Below are 12,598 nucleotides of genomic sequence, written 5' to 3' on the forward strand. Positions count from 1 at the left end.
AGTGGAGCCATTTGTGAAACAACAAGAGGCACTATTTAGAATTAACATTTATCAATCACCATGAGGTCGTAATATTGATTACACCAATCCCCAATGCACAGTTAAAAATCTTTATGTAGTGAAAGAATGCTTTGTATCCAAAATGTCTATAGCCCAGATTAATCTTCTCCTGAAAGACTCTGAGGACACACTAAATTAAACAATGTCAACAAGGATTAGGAGCATAATAAGTCTCTGTAGAAAAATGGCAAATGCTAGTCCCTTTTGTAAGCATTACCAATAATTAAAAATCTTTCATCATGAAGGTATCATTGTACAATATCACATACTGATGGAATTTGATTTTCAGTAAGCCCACGGACCTACCTGCACAGTCTATAAACACTATAAATTTCCTGGACACAATATAAATTTTCCATTTGAAATCTGAATTTTACTCTAGATTCTGATTCTGTTATCTCTTCATTTAGGAGTAGGTTATCATTAACATTTTATTTGTATTTGTCTCTAGCTATTTTTATCAGTATCAAAACACATTTACTCCTCTTTACTCAGAAATGAAAAGAAACAAGTTTAAAATAACTTTTCATATTTTTAAGCAATGGAGAATAATCTTTTAAAGAGTTTATAATACACAAGTATATTATCCTGAAGAAATCTCTTTTCTTTCTTTTGTATTCCCTAAAGTACTTAAATAACCCTCCACACACTCTTCAATCAACCCAGTAAAATAACACTACAATGAAATGAAGATTACATTGCTCCAACAATCACTTATAATATTTCACCAAGAGACAGCTGCCATTTTTGAAGAATCAGATAGTACTAAAGGTACTGAAATTGGGGTCAGAAGACCCAGACCACAACATGGACTATTGGTTATAAAATAAAATTGAGACAATGGACCTGAAAATGAAACCAGATATAAATGTCAAGAACTTCCAGTTATCATATTTCGTCAAAAAGTCTAACTATAGTCAAATGTGAGAAAATAGGAGGTTAAAAACTGTTTAATCATATGCATACATAACATTAGTTTCATATACAGAAACTGTATTACAGTGGAGGTGTTCAATGAAATCCCCACACACAGGACACACTCCGCGGACCCCTGCGCTATCAAAGGGAACACGGCACAGGCTCAATCCCAAGTGGGCTTGGAGCTTCCAAGGTCTGGCACAAACTGTGACCAGCTCCATCTTCACAGCATAATGAAGGGCATACTGTACCTTTCACGCAATTCACAGAATCCCGGGAGAGATTCCACCCCGAAGGACAAGCACAGGAGTAAAACTTAGGCCCCTGTGAGGAAAGCAGGCACAGGTGGCTGCAGGGGGCAGAGGCACACGGATTCACAGCTGTAGGAGAAAAGAGAAGTAGGCATCAGAGAATGGAGTGGCTCCCACATCACAGTGCACAGGGTCCTGCTCTCATTTTCCCCCCAAAGGCTCCCTGCTTTTGGAGACATGAGTACCTCTGCTGTCTTATCTTGTTTTATTTTCTCTAAATGACTTTACCCTTCCTTAACAACTTGCTTTCAACATAAAATTCGGAAGAGGGACAAGAGGGAGGAGGGACTTATCCAAGGTCACAGATGGATAACCGGAATATGAACCAACAGCCATTAAGTAATAGAAATATGATGCTAAATAATATGTGTCCTTGCAGGACCTACAAGAGAACCTTCTGCAGCAAATGAAACCAGACTGTGTGTTTGCTATGTGACCTTGACATTTACTTGGGATTGTCCAAGATTGAGTTAGATAATAATCTTTTGGGTTTCTAATGATGACATGTTTTGTCTGAAAAGAGGAACCCTGTGTGTATCCCAAGCTGAAAAGCTGTTTCCTAGATGCTATCTGTTCATGTTAGAATTAGATTATTAATCTAATTCATTCATTCCCCCAAAGAATGCTAAGCATTCACTATATACCAAACACTATTCTCAGCACTGGATCTATTGTAAACATGGAGTATATATTCTACCCAAAAGAGACAGAACTAAACTCATAAATTGCTTGGGGCTAGGGGATAGAATGTGAAGGTAATGAGCAAAAGAATTATGAGTGGCTATTTTACATAAGGTGATCGAGGATGGCTGCTCTGAGAAAGTCAGATTTAAGCAGACTCCTAAATGACATGAAGAAGCAACTCCTGCAGAGACCTGGAAGACAGCAGTTCCAGGCAGAATAAAGAGCTGGTGCAGAAATTCAGAGGCGGGAACTGGCCTGGGGTGCTTCTGAACACACTGTAGTCCAGAGTGGAGAGAGGAAGTGGGCAAAGGGGGCAGGCAAGAGGAGGGGCTGGATTCTGAAGTGAGATGAGAAGCCACAGGAAGGCTTCAAGGATAGAGTATGTTAAGATTGACTTATTTCCCCTTCCCTCCAGAAAGAACCCTGCCAAGGCCAAATGTTGAAATCACCCAGCCACCATCACCATTTGCTTGAGAGTGGCTTGGGGTAGCCAAAGCAGAGCATCAGGGACACATGGGGCGGGAATAAGCAAGTCTTCCCAACAAGCTGCTTTAAAACACTGAGGGTTTTGGATAAGAGGAATGAGGTGCTGTCTGGTCTCTGTTTGCAATTGTCCAATGAGGACACTGAGTCTCAGAGAAAAGCCAACAGAGGCAGTAGCCGCTTGCAGAAGAAAATGATACAATCCAGATGTGCCCTTTTTCCTGTCAAGGTTTGACTTTCCCAGGGTCAATAAAAGTAAGAGCAATAAAAGGACTGGGGAAAGCATGAAAAGAAAAGGAAAATGTGTCGCCTAAACACGTGAGTCTGCCACAGTCAGCATTCCCAGAAGAAGCGGTTTCCACACACTACTCCCACTTACAATCTGGTTGTTTTGCAGGATGAACCGCGACGATCCCCAGGGGCCGGAAGATATTATACATTATAATTGACTGGTTTCCCCCATGCCATTTGTTGGCCTGAACGACATTGCGAGTAGCACGGTCCGTCCAGTACACGGATTCTTCAAAGAGGGTCAGGGTGTAGGGATGCCGCAGCACCTGAGAAGCAGAACCGGACCATAAGACCTCACCCAGCAACAAAGGCCAACTGGACTAAGTAGCAAAGGATGTCTGCTCAGGAAGCCGCTTTCCCTTAGCACTGGAGTGTTCAATAAAGACACAGGAAAGTAATGGCACAAGAGACAAGCAAACAAATACATCACTTGTCCCAAATCCTACTGTACCACTGGAACTATTTCCAGATACATGCGTCTATTCTGATAATAACACTGGGCATCCATTTTAAAAATGAAAACAAAACTGAAACACAGAAAGTAAGGGGCTCTGTCTGGATCACCAACTAGTTACAGGTTAGATGTGACCAGCCAGGGGTTCTCGTCCCCTACCCGACTCTCAGTGCTACTGCCACTCACTGAATCACATCAACCTGTCATAGTAGGGAGGCTTTCCCAGAGCCTCTTCAAGTCCCAGGAACTAGAAACAATAGGAATCTTAAATGAAACACAATATCAGCCCTTTGGAAAAATACTCCCTTTCTGAATTTCCCCATTTAAATTGTGTAAAAAAGTAAATAAGATATTCAGATTTTAATTGAGAAATATAAATATAAAATATAAATAAGTTTATATATAAATATATATAAATAAATAAATTTTTATATAAATAAATTTATATATAAATGTAGTTAAGGTATTGACTTCTGTTAAACTTAATTTTTAAAAGCAACAGATCAGCATCTATAGGTCAACTAAATCATATGAGCTATTATTAATTCTCCCTGGAGTGTCACAATCTGACAATGGACCAATTACCCCTTACTGTTGATATTCCCTGCATTGCTGTGGTAATGCCTATAACTCAAAAATTAATTTTAGTTTTCTGGAGTCTGTTTTCTACCTAGCTGCTATCATAGTTTTAATTTGGTTTTCCTCACTATCAACTTACCAAATCACTGGCTACCACCTGCCTCCGATTTTGTCCATTATAATCACAAAAGTCTATGTAATCAAGATAGGCATCCATGAAGTAGAGCAGTCTGTTGGGGTAGTCAATAGTTAAGCCACAGGGCCAGTAAATCTTGTCCTGGACAATGACCGTGCGCAAGCTGCCGTCCATGCTAGCGCGCTCGATGCGAGGGTGATGGCCCCAGTCGGACCAAAACATTAGATGGTCACTGTGAAAAGAAACTAGTTACCTATTAGAAGGCACATATTTCAACATGAAAAATAACTCATTTAAAATTACACAGCATCCTGCTCATGCCCTGCTTAAAATAAATCATCTCTAGTTCAGAATGCATGCACAGAGTTTATTATTTCCTCTGAGTGTCACAAAGTAAAACTGTAATCATAATGTAATCACAAGCCATCTGGGTGTTTTTATAATGTTCATAAACCATGCCGTACATCATGACATGGAAATGTCTCAATGCCAAATCATGTTTGTGTACAATCCATAAATAGTTGGTCTAGAAAAATCCATCTGTCCTTGTTTGTCTACCCTGTTGTGTTTTAGATAAGAGAATCAATTTATTCCTCTTCAGAGATGTGTCACAAATTTTACTGGTGTGTAATACTTTGTAATATATAGGAAGCCAGCATCACATTGTGCACAAATTGCCTAATTCACCATCCTGCAGATAGGAATCTATAGAATCTAAGTAAATTCAAGGAAAGAAGCTTCAAAGATTTCTAAACACATGGGCAAATTTCTTTCTTCCTTTTATAACCAGGAGGCAGAATTTTTCTTTTTTATACAACTTAAAATGTTGTTCTAGTAAATAACATGAGACTCAAGCAGGAAAATTTGGCTTTCTTCTTTTGTGACCATAAGGTATCAAAGTCACAGCTAAGTGACCCATCTATGGAATATTATAGCATGTGTTTGTTAGAAAATTATATATTTATACAACAATCATTTCAACCATTGCACTGTCAAGCTCATAAGTCAGTGAGTGCCATCTTAAAGTGAACAACCAATTGCTCATATGTACTTTATGAGGAAGACTACTCAGATGAAAGAGTTGGTAATAACCAGTTGATGCCTACCATGCTAAAACAAGGGAGAATTTAATTCTGTGATATGCATATCAGCTACATCATGTTATCATTTCTGTCATTATATTCACGTAAAGAAAAAATATATATATATATTTTAAGTCTTACTTCATTCTGGGGTCTAATGCAAGTCCCCTTGGATTTGTTACATTTTTGCTGATCAGTACCATCCTGTGGCTCCCATCAATTTTAGAGACTTCAATAGTTTCTAGAGCATAGTCTGTCCAGTAAAGATTCCGACCTATCCAATCTACCGCAATAGACTCAGTCATGCTGACGCCGCTGTTGTGCACCTAAAGACAAGTGAGTAAAGGAAATGTGTTAAAGAAAATGAACGCAAACACGGATGCTATACATGAAAATCTAGAATAAAGTATCTAATTTCTGCTACAGTGGCTTGATGGGCTTAGAAAAGTTTGGTCTTCCCATTAACTAACCAGGAAATCAATATTGCAAAAATATACAAGATTTCATAATTCTGAATATTCTAAGATAATCCTATTATTGAATTAGTGGGTAGTTTCATTCTGACTTCAAAATGGTTTTGCATTTACACAAAAGCTCTACCCATTTGCTAACTTGGCAACTTTATTAAACTTTATAATGTTTGAAGCTGGGGTTGTAGCTCAGTGGTGGAGCACTTGCCTCACACGTGTGAGGCACTGGGTTCAGCCCTCAGTACCACATAAAAATAAAATAAAATAAAATAAAATAAAAGCATGTGTCCATCTAAAATTTTTTTAAACATATATTCATATGCCAAGAGGAATATCTTCATTAAGTGCCAACATTTACAAAATAAAATTCTGAGGGCCAGAGGAAACAACAATCAAAGGTGGAAAACTGAAACTGTAGGAGATGGATTAATAAAATGGAACTAAAAGAAAGCCAGGAAAAGCAACCCTTTGACTCTCCTGTCCTCTCCTCTACTCTCATCCACAAAAGACTGCAAAAGGGACTCCAGAGTCTCCAGGTAAAGTCTCTGAATCACTGGACCTGGAATTCAGAATCATGGGGGGACCCTCAGACACCACACTCTTACTAAAATACTCACAGATTAGGAGCTAGGAACCTTTAGGCTTCTGAGTGTGGTGTGCTTCAAAGGAACTATGAGAACACCCCAGGATTGGAGAGGCAGAGCCTCCTCTCACTACTGAACAACAAGAAGTAGATTTAAGACGGGAGGACTAGGCAGGCAGAAGGTCCCCACAAATGTACTTACTACTCTCTTGTCTGTTCCATTTTGAAATGCACTCCAGGTTTTGCCCTGACTTGAGTCAGACCAAAAGATCCGACCACTGACTGAATCAAAATCAAGAGCTACAATATGAGAACCATCCTGGATCAATGCATAGATATTGTGGAACTGGGAGGTGATATTGTCAGCAATAATTTTGTTCTGACTTGCCACCAGCAACAGCAGACTTTCGGATGCTATCCAATAGAGAAGGGGAAAGGCAAAAATGTCAATGATTCTGGGAGAAAACACAATTAAAGGGTCTCAAAACATTTCATATAATACTTTTAATAACAGAAGGAAGATGTGATTTTGAACTACAGTGATCAGGAGAGAAAAGCCCTGTAAGAATTATTTTAATATTTTTAACCTTAAGAGTTAACTGATTTTCATGAATATTTTAGGCTCTAAAATATCTTTCTTCCTTCAATACTATTTCAACAAGTATCTAAATACCCATCTGGAGTGAACTATACTTACGGTCCTCTTTGCATTGTGTTTATTTTTGTACTTTCTTCTCTGCTTTACTAGGCTGTCAACTTTTTCACAGCAGGTATCATCTCTTAAACATTTTTGTTTTCCCTGAGGCATTTTGCTGCAGCAGAAGGTTCTAATTGTCTCCCATTATCCCTTCCCCAATTTCTCTCTTTAGTAATAAGACATGCCAAGTTTTAGCTTGGCACGTAGCCACCCAGCTAGACAGAGTCTCTGCCTCCACTGAAATTTGAAGTGACCACATGACTAAGTTCTGGCCAACAGGATGTGAGTAGAATGACACAGGCCACAGTCTTAAAAGGAAGCTACTTGCCCTCCACTTTGTTTTCCCCTTTCCTACTTTCTGAGAGAAGGCAAAAGCATTGGATCCTAGACAGAATCCATGCCAGGTGTGGTGGCGCACAACTATGATCCCAGCGACTCAGGAGGCTGAGGCAGGTAGAACACAGTTCAAAGCAGCCTCAGCAAGTTAGAATAAAAAGTAAAAGGGGTTGAGGATGTAGACCATGGTAAAGTAACCTCTGGGTTAAATCCCCAGTGCCAAAAAATAAAAATAAATCCTGGATGAAAGTCACAGAATGAAGATAACAGGCCAGCTCTATTCCCTAGACTGCCTACAGACTCCTACTTATTTGTTTAAAAAAAAAAAAAGCTTTCATTTTGTTTTATAGTTATTCATTTGGTGACTTTGGAAGCAGCTAAATCAATATTCTAATATACAGTATAGCTACTTTAATCAAATAGAAACTTAATGAGTACTGCTGAATCTATTAAGTCTTATGTAAAGATATATGCATATCATTGGACTAGACAAAGGAAAGGGAAGGGAAGAGAGAGGCAATAGGAGGAAAGAGTAGAATGAACAGGATATAACTGTCCTATGTTCCAATGTGAATACACAATCAGTGAAACCCCACATCATGTACAACCACAAGAATGGTATCTTAATTAAAATAAGTTACACTCTCTGTATGTATAATATATCAAAATGCAGTCTACTATCATGTATATCTAAAAAGAACAAATTTTTAAAAGATGTTTAAGTATAATTTGTTTTAAAACATGTTTTAAAAATTTATATTTTATAAATAAAATGTTCTACAAATATTTAAATAATAAAAAAGATGATTTTCTACCTACAAATGTTTAACCTCTATTTTCCAAAATACATTAAGACTTTGAGGTTGAAAGACATTATGTAAATCTTTTCAGGATTCAAGTTGGTCTGACTCCTAATTAACATTATCCAATGATTCTGCACAACACTAGATCATAAGCTCTGGCACGTACAGTTAAACAGAATGGAGTTAGCTCATTTATAAGTTCAATGATTACCTGTAACTTTGCAAGTCCTCCCGTCCTCTTCTAACATGTATTCTTTATCACAAGAGCACCGGAAAGAACCTCTCGTATTGTAACAGTGCTGGCTACAAAAGCCTGGAATGTCACATTCATCTATGTCCTCACAGGTTTTACTATCATTGGCAAGTTGGTACCCCAATGGGCAGATGCATTTAGCCCCAAAAGGCCCTTGAATACATTCATGAGTACAACCACCATTGAAATTCGAGCAGGTGTCCTCATCTGGAATAAAGAAAGAGAATCACAAAGGGAAAAAGTCAGAAATCTTTCCTTGATGCTCTCTGATGTAATATTTGCCATCTAGACCCATTCCACCTTCAATGTGATGCCCAGATCAGAGCTAAGAACAACATTGACTTGGTTGAACTCCACAGGCTATTCAGGTCTGCTCTGATTTGCCTGAGGATTTACTATCCATTGGACTAGGATCACTTTCTCCACCACCAGCATAACTCCATTTAGTGCAATCAGAGAATCTTGGGGACATATGGTTGTCATTGATAATGTATGCAAAGAATCATCACTTCACACTTGCTGCCTCTGAAATTCTTCTATCTATATAGAAATGCAACACAGGACTTAATATTTTAAAAGAAAAGGCTAGAAAATCTACAAACAAATTGAAGGGTAAAGGTAACAGAATATTAGACAGCACAGATCCACTAATACACTGTCATTCCTTACTCACAGGGCCAAAACAGCAACATTGGAAGCCACCTAAAGACAAGTCACATGCCTAGGGATACAAACCCCCTCTATTTCCATAAAAACTCTAACTTATTTATAAGAGTCATGACATAGAACATGCACTAGCAGGGTTAAGTCACAAAAATTAGAACATTTTCAGCACAAACACAACACATATGAAATCATAAAAATCTAAGATACTTCACAATCATACCTGGCTGCGGTTCATCTGAGAGTGAGCATTGATTAAATAGGAAAGAAAGAAAGGACAGAAATTAGGATCACATGCCAATCACAGCAAACACAAATCGCTGGACTTCATTTGTTTTGTGGCAAGTTCTGATTGAAATTAGAAAATACAGAAGTTAGAAAATTTCGTGAGCACATTACCAACAGAATCAAATTTAATTTGACAGTCTAATGACCTCACTCAGCCTCATTTTTCTAAATGGTGACATGAAAATAAGGAAAAACACATAGCCAAGTGCAAAGGTTTTAATGAGAAATATTATCCAGTGATGATTTATTTGAATTCAATTATATTTATCCCTACACAGAGTTGAAGTCATAGAGAAACTAAAAATCCCTTCCTGAAAGCTACATAGGGACTATGACAATGGCAAGGCACACCAGGCTACTGCTCAGAAGGAATTCACGTCCAGTAAACTGCGGTTGGGAAACTTACTGCAAAGTGGGGACTCGTCTGTCCCATTGGGGCAGTCAAAGATGTCATCACACAGTGCACTCAGATTCACACAGATGCTATAGCCAGGACACTCCCACTGCCAGCTAGGACAGTGAAAGGCCTCAGTAGGGCAGTCCTTCTCATCACTCATATCCCTGCAGTCATTGTCCCCGTCGCAGACCCACTCTTTGTAAATGCAGTTTCCGTTGTTACAGAGGAAATGAGACGGAGAGCAGGTTTTGGTGACGCAGCCTCGGTGCTCATCAGACCCTTGGGTGCAGTCTGGATGCCCATCACACTCCCAGGTGTCTGGAATGCAGGTACCATCTCCTTGGCACTGAAATTCATCTGAGTGGCACATACCAGGAGGCCTGGTTGCTAGGAGAAGCACATGGGGAAAAACGAGCTTGTGAATGCAATTTATCACCCCTTCCATAGCCAAGATTCACAGGATGCTGTTTTAGATCAATAGCGGGTAGAATAATAACTATGACACAATTAGTAGTAAAAGCTGAAATGCTAGAGGATCTTCTCCCACACTGTGGTACATAAAATATTTCTACGTGTCAGATTAGTGGATATGACAACAAAGTACAGGATGCACAATTTTTGAATAGAAGATGAGTACCTGAATCAAAAGAACATTCTGTTTCCTGCATTTATAATATTCATTCAGTTGCAGATTCAATAATATAATTTTTCCATCTCTCTATCAAAAAAAATCACCATATCTACTGTCATGTATATCTAAAGGGAACAAATTTTTTAAAATTTTTAAAATCACCATAGCATTTCAATAGAGCTTAAATAGCTATGGTTGCATTGAACTTTATATGCTTAATATCATATGTTTAAATGTTCTAATTTTCCTTCAAATGAACTCTATATCCAGTGAAACCAGCACACATTAAGTAAACTTAAAAGCATTAAGTAAATGCTTGATTCTTTGCAAACTTTACACTATTTATCAAGCAATCTTTGAGGCATAGGTAACAATGGCTTCCCTATTTGTTAAAGCTAAACCCAAGCTTCCTCCCAGGAACTTCATGAGGCAACAGCAAGTCAGAGGAATTAGCAGTTCCCCACAGATCAGAGAGTTCCATGTTTTCTATGTGCAATAGGAAAATTAGAGATTGAGGAATATTTTCTTGCCAAACAAATAATAAGTATGTAAGCATTTTAGTTAACTTTCCTTTTTACCCATAGATTTATACACTTCCTTCCTAATTCAGGAAAATTAATGAAAATCTATTGTCCAAAACACCACTGTTCATGCAAATGACCAACTCGTTGATGATTTTTTTACAAGCCTAAGATTCATTAAACATGATCAGTAGGCAATTTTTTAAATCATGTTATTTTAGGTTTCCAGCCTGTGAATACTATAGATTTTATATTATATAACATTCTCACTGAATCCCCTGACTAGAAGGAATTTCTTTTCTCTAAACCTCCATAGAATTGCATCTACCACTTCTACCACTTCTTCCTTGGAAAACTGGGAATGGAACCATCATTTAACCCAGCTATATCCCTCTCCTTGGTTTATACCCAAAGGACTTAAAACAGCATACTACCGGGATACAGACACATAATTCTTTACAGCAGCACAATTCACAATAGCTAAATTGTAGAATCAACCTAGGTGTCCTTCAGTAGATGAATGGAGTTTTTTAAATGTGGTATATACACACAATGGAATATTACTCAGCAATAAAAGAGAATAGAATCATGGCATTTGCAGTAAATGGATGGAGTTAGAGAAGATAATGTTAAGTGAAGTTAGCCAATCCCAAAAAATCAAATTCTGATGTTTTCTGATATAAGGAGGCTGATTCATAGTGGGGCAGGGATCGTGGGAAGAATAGATGAACTCTAGATAGGGCAGAGGAGTGAAAGTGGGAGGGAGGGGGCACGGGCATAGAAATGAGGGTGGAATGAGATGGACATCGTTATCCAAAGTACATGTATGAAGACACAAATGGTGTGAATATACTTTGTATACAACCAGAGATATGAAAAATTGTATAATATGAATTGTAGTGCATTCTGCTGTCATATATAACAAATTAGAATTTAAAAATCAATAATAATAATAATAATAATAATAAAGAATTTTATCTACCATTTCAAAGGCTCTCCTAACTGTCTACCTTGCTTTAAGTGTCTTTTCCTTCTATAATTCTATAATTCTCCTTACCACACTACATATAACATTAGCAGCTATTCAACAAATGATAGCTGAAACGGTGAATTTGCACAAGTCAAACAGCTCTGTACCATTTGACCTCCTGACTGAGATGTCCAAGGAAAAATTAAAACCAAGAACAAAAATATCTAAGAAATGCTTAACCCACCTGGAAAACTATCTGAAGTGCCCACTTGAATTGCTAATGATAAATCATTATATTGTAAGGCCTAGGCAATTTCATTGTAGTTCAATACTGATTGTTTTAAGAATATTTTTCAGTTCAGGATTTCTGCCCTCCAGTTTGTCAGAATAGAGAATATGTGCAGTGGCATCAACAAGTAACAATGACATGACCCCTGTCTGAAACACACTGGGTGGGTGGTACTTACGACAGCCTGCCTCATCAGAGTTATCGCTGCAGTCAAAAACACCATCGCAACGGTAACTGTTGCTAATACATTTACTCCCATCAGCACACTTGAATTGAGAAGCAGTACAGTTTAATACTAACAATGGAAGAGAAAAACATTAGAAATTAGTTCAGAGAGAAAATGACCAAACACTGAGATTTCTGTAAACACTGAGGGGGGGGGGAAGCAAAGCAATCCACTTACCACAGTCGACCTCATCAGATCCATCAATACAGTCCTTGTCCCCATCACAGACATAAGATGGGTCAATACACCGATGGTTGGGGCAACGAAACTGACTAGGTTGGCATGTCCCGGAAGTTTCTAATGTAAACAAAGCCAAGTAAGTTTATTTACTGTTCAACATGTACCAGAGCCAAATCGAAAAATACTAAGAAGCTACACAAGTTTTCTCGGTTATACGTGGGTTCAAGATTCTGTCAAATGAACCCCATTGTCAGAGTCAGCAACATGAGAACTTTTAAAACTAGGCAATTTTT

General features: G+C 38.1%; 1 protein-coding gene across 4 annotated transcripts in view; it reads right to left on the reverse strand.

Annotated features, from left to right (window-relative positions):
- Window positions 1-12,598, reverse strand: part of Lrp2 (LDL receptor related protein 2) — a 193,938-nt gene that overhangs the window by 88,158 nt on the left and 93,182 nt on the right. For 2 of the 4 annotated variants that reach the window (XM_021727069.3, XM_021727033.3), the window contains exons 23-32: window positions 12,303-12,422; window positions 12,078-12,194; window positions 9,498-9,875; window positions 9,027-9,041; window positions 8,099-8,347; window positions 6,254-6,465; window positions 5,140-5,324; window positions 3,920-4,148; window positions 2,836-3,013; window positions 1,230-1,358 (exon numbers count right to left, since the gene is read on the reverse strand). In XM_021727069.3, the coding sequence (XP_021582744.2) occupies window positions 1,230-1,358; window positions 2,836-3,013; window positions 3,920-4,148; window positions 5,140-5,324; window positions 6,254-6,465; window positions 8,099-8,347; window positions 9,027-9,041; window positions 9,498-9,875; window positions 12,078-12,194; window positions 12,303-12,422 (1,812 nt within the window). The remainder of the gene's footprint in view (window positions 1-1,229; window positions 1,359-2,835; window positions 3,014-3,919; window positions 4,149-5,139; window positions 5,325-6,253; window positions 6,466-8,098; window positions 8,348-9,026; window positions 9,042-9,497; window positions 9,876-12,077; window positions 12,195-12,302; window positions 12,423-12,598) is intronic. The other 2 variants (XM_040294432.2, XM_040294431.2) reach the window with 1 other exon arrangement.

Source organism: Ictidomys tridecemlineatus, chromosome 7 (assembly GCF_052094955.1).
Source record: "Ictidomys tridecemlineatus isolate mIctTri1 chromosome 7, mIctTri1.hap1, whole genome shotgun sequence".
In the NCBI taxonomy this organism is placed as follows: Eukaryota; Metazoa; Chordata; class Mammalia; order Rodentia; family Sciuridae; genus Ictidomys; species Ictidomys tridecemlineatus.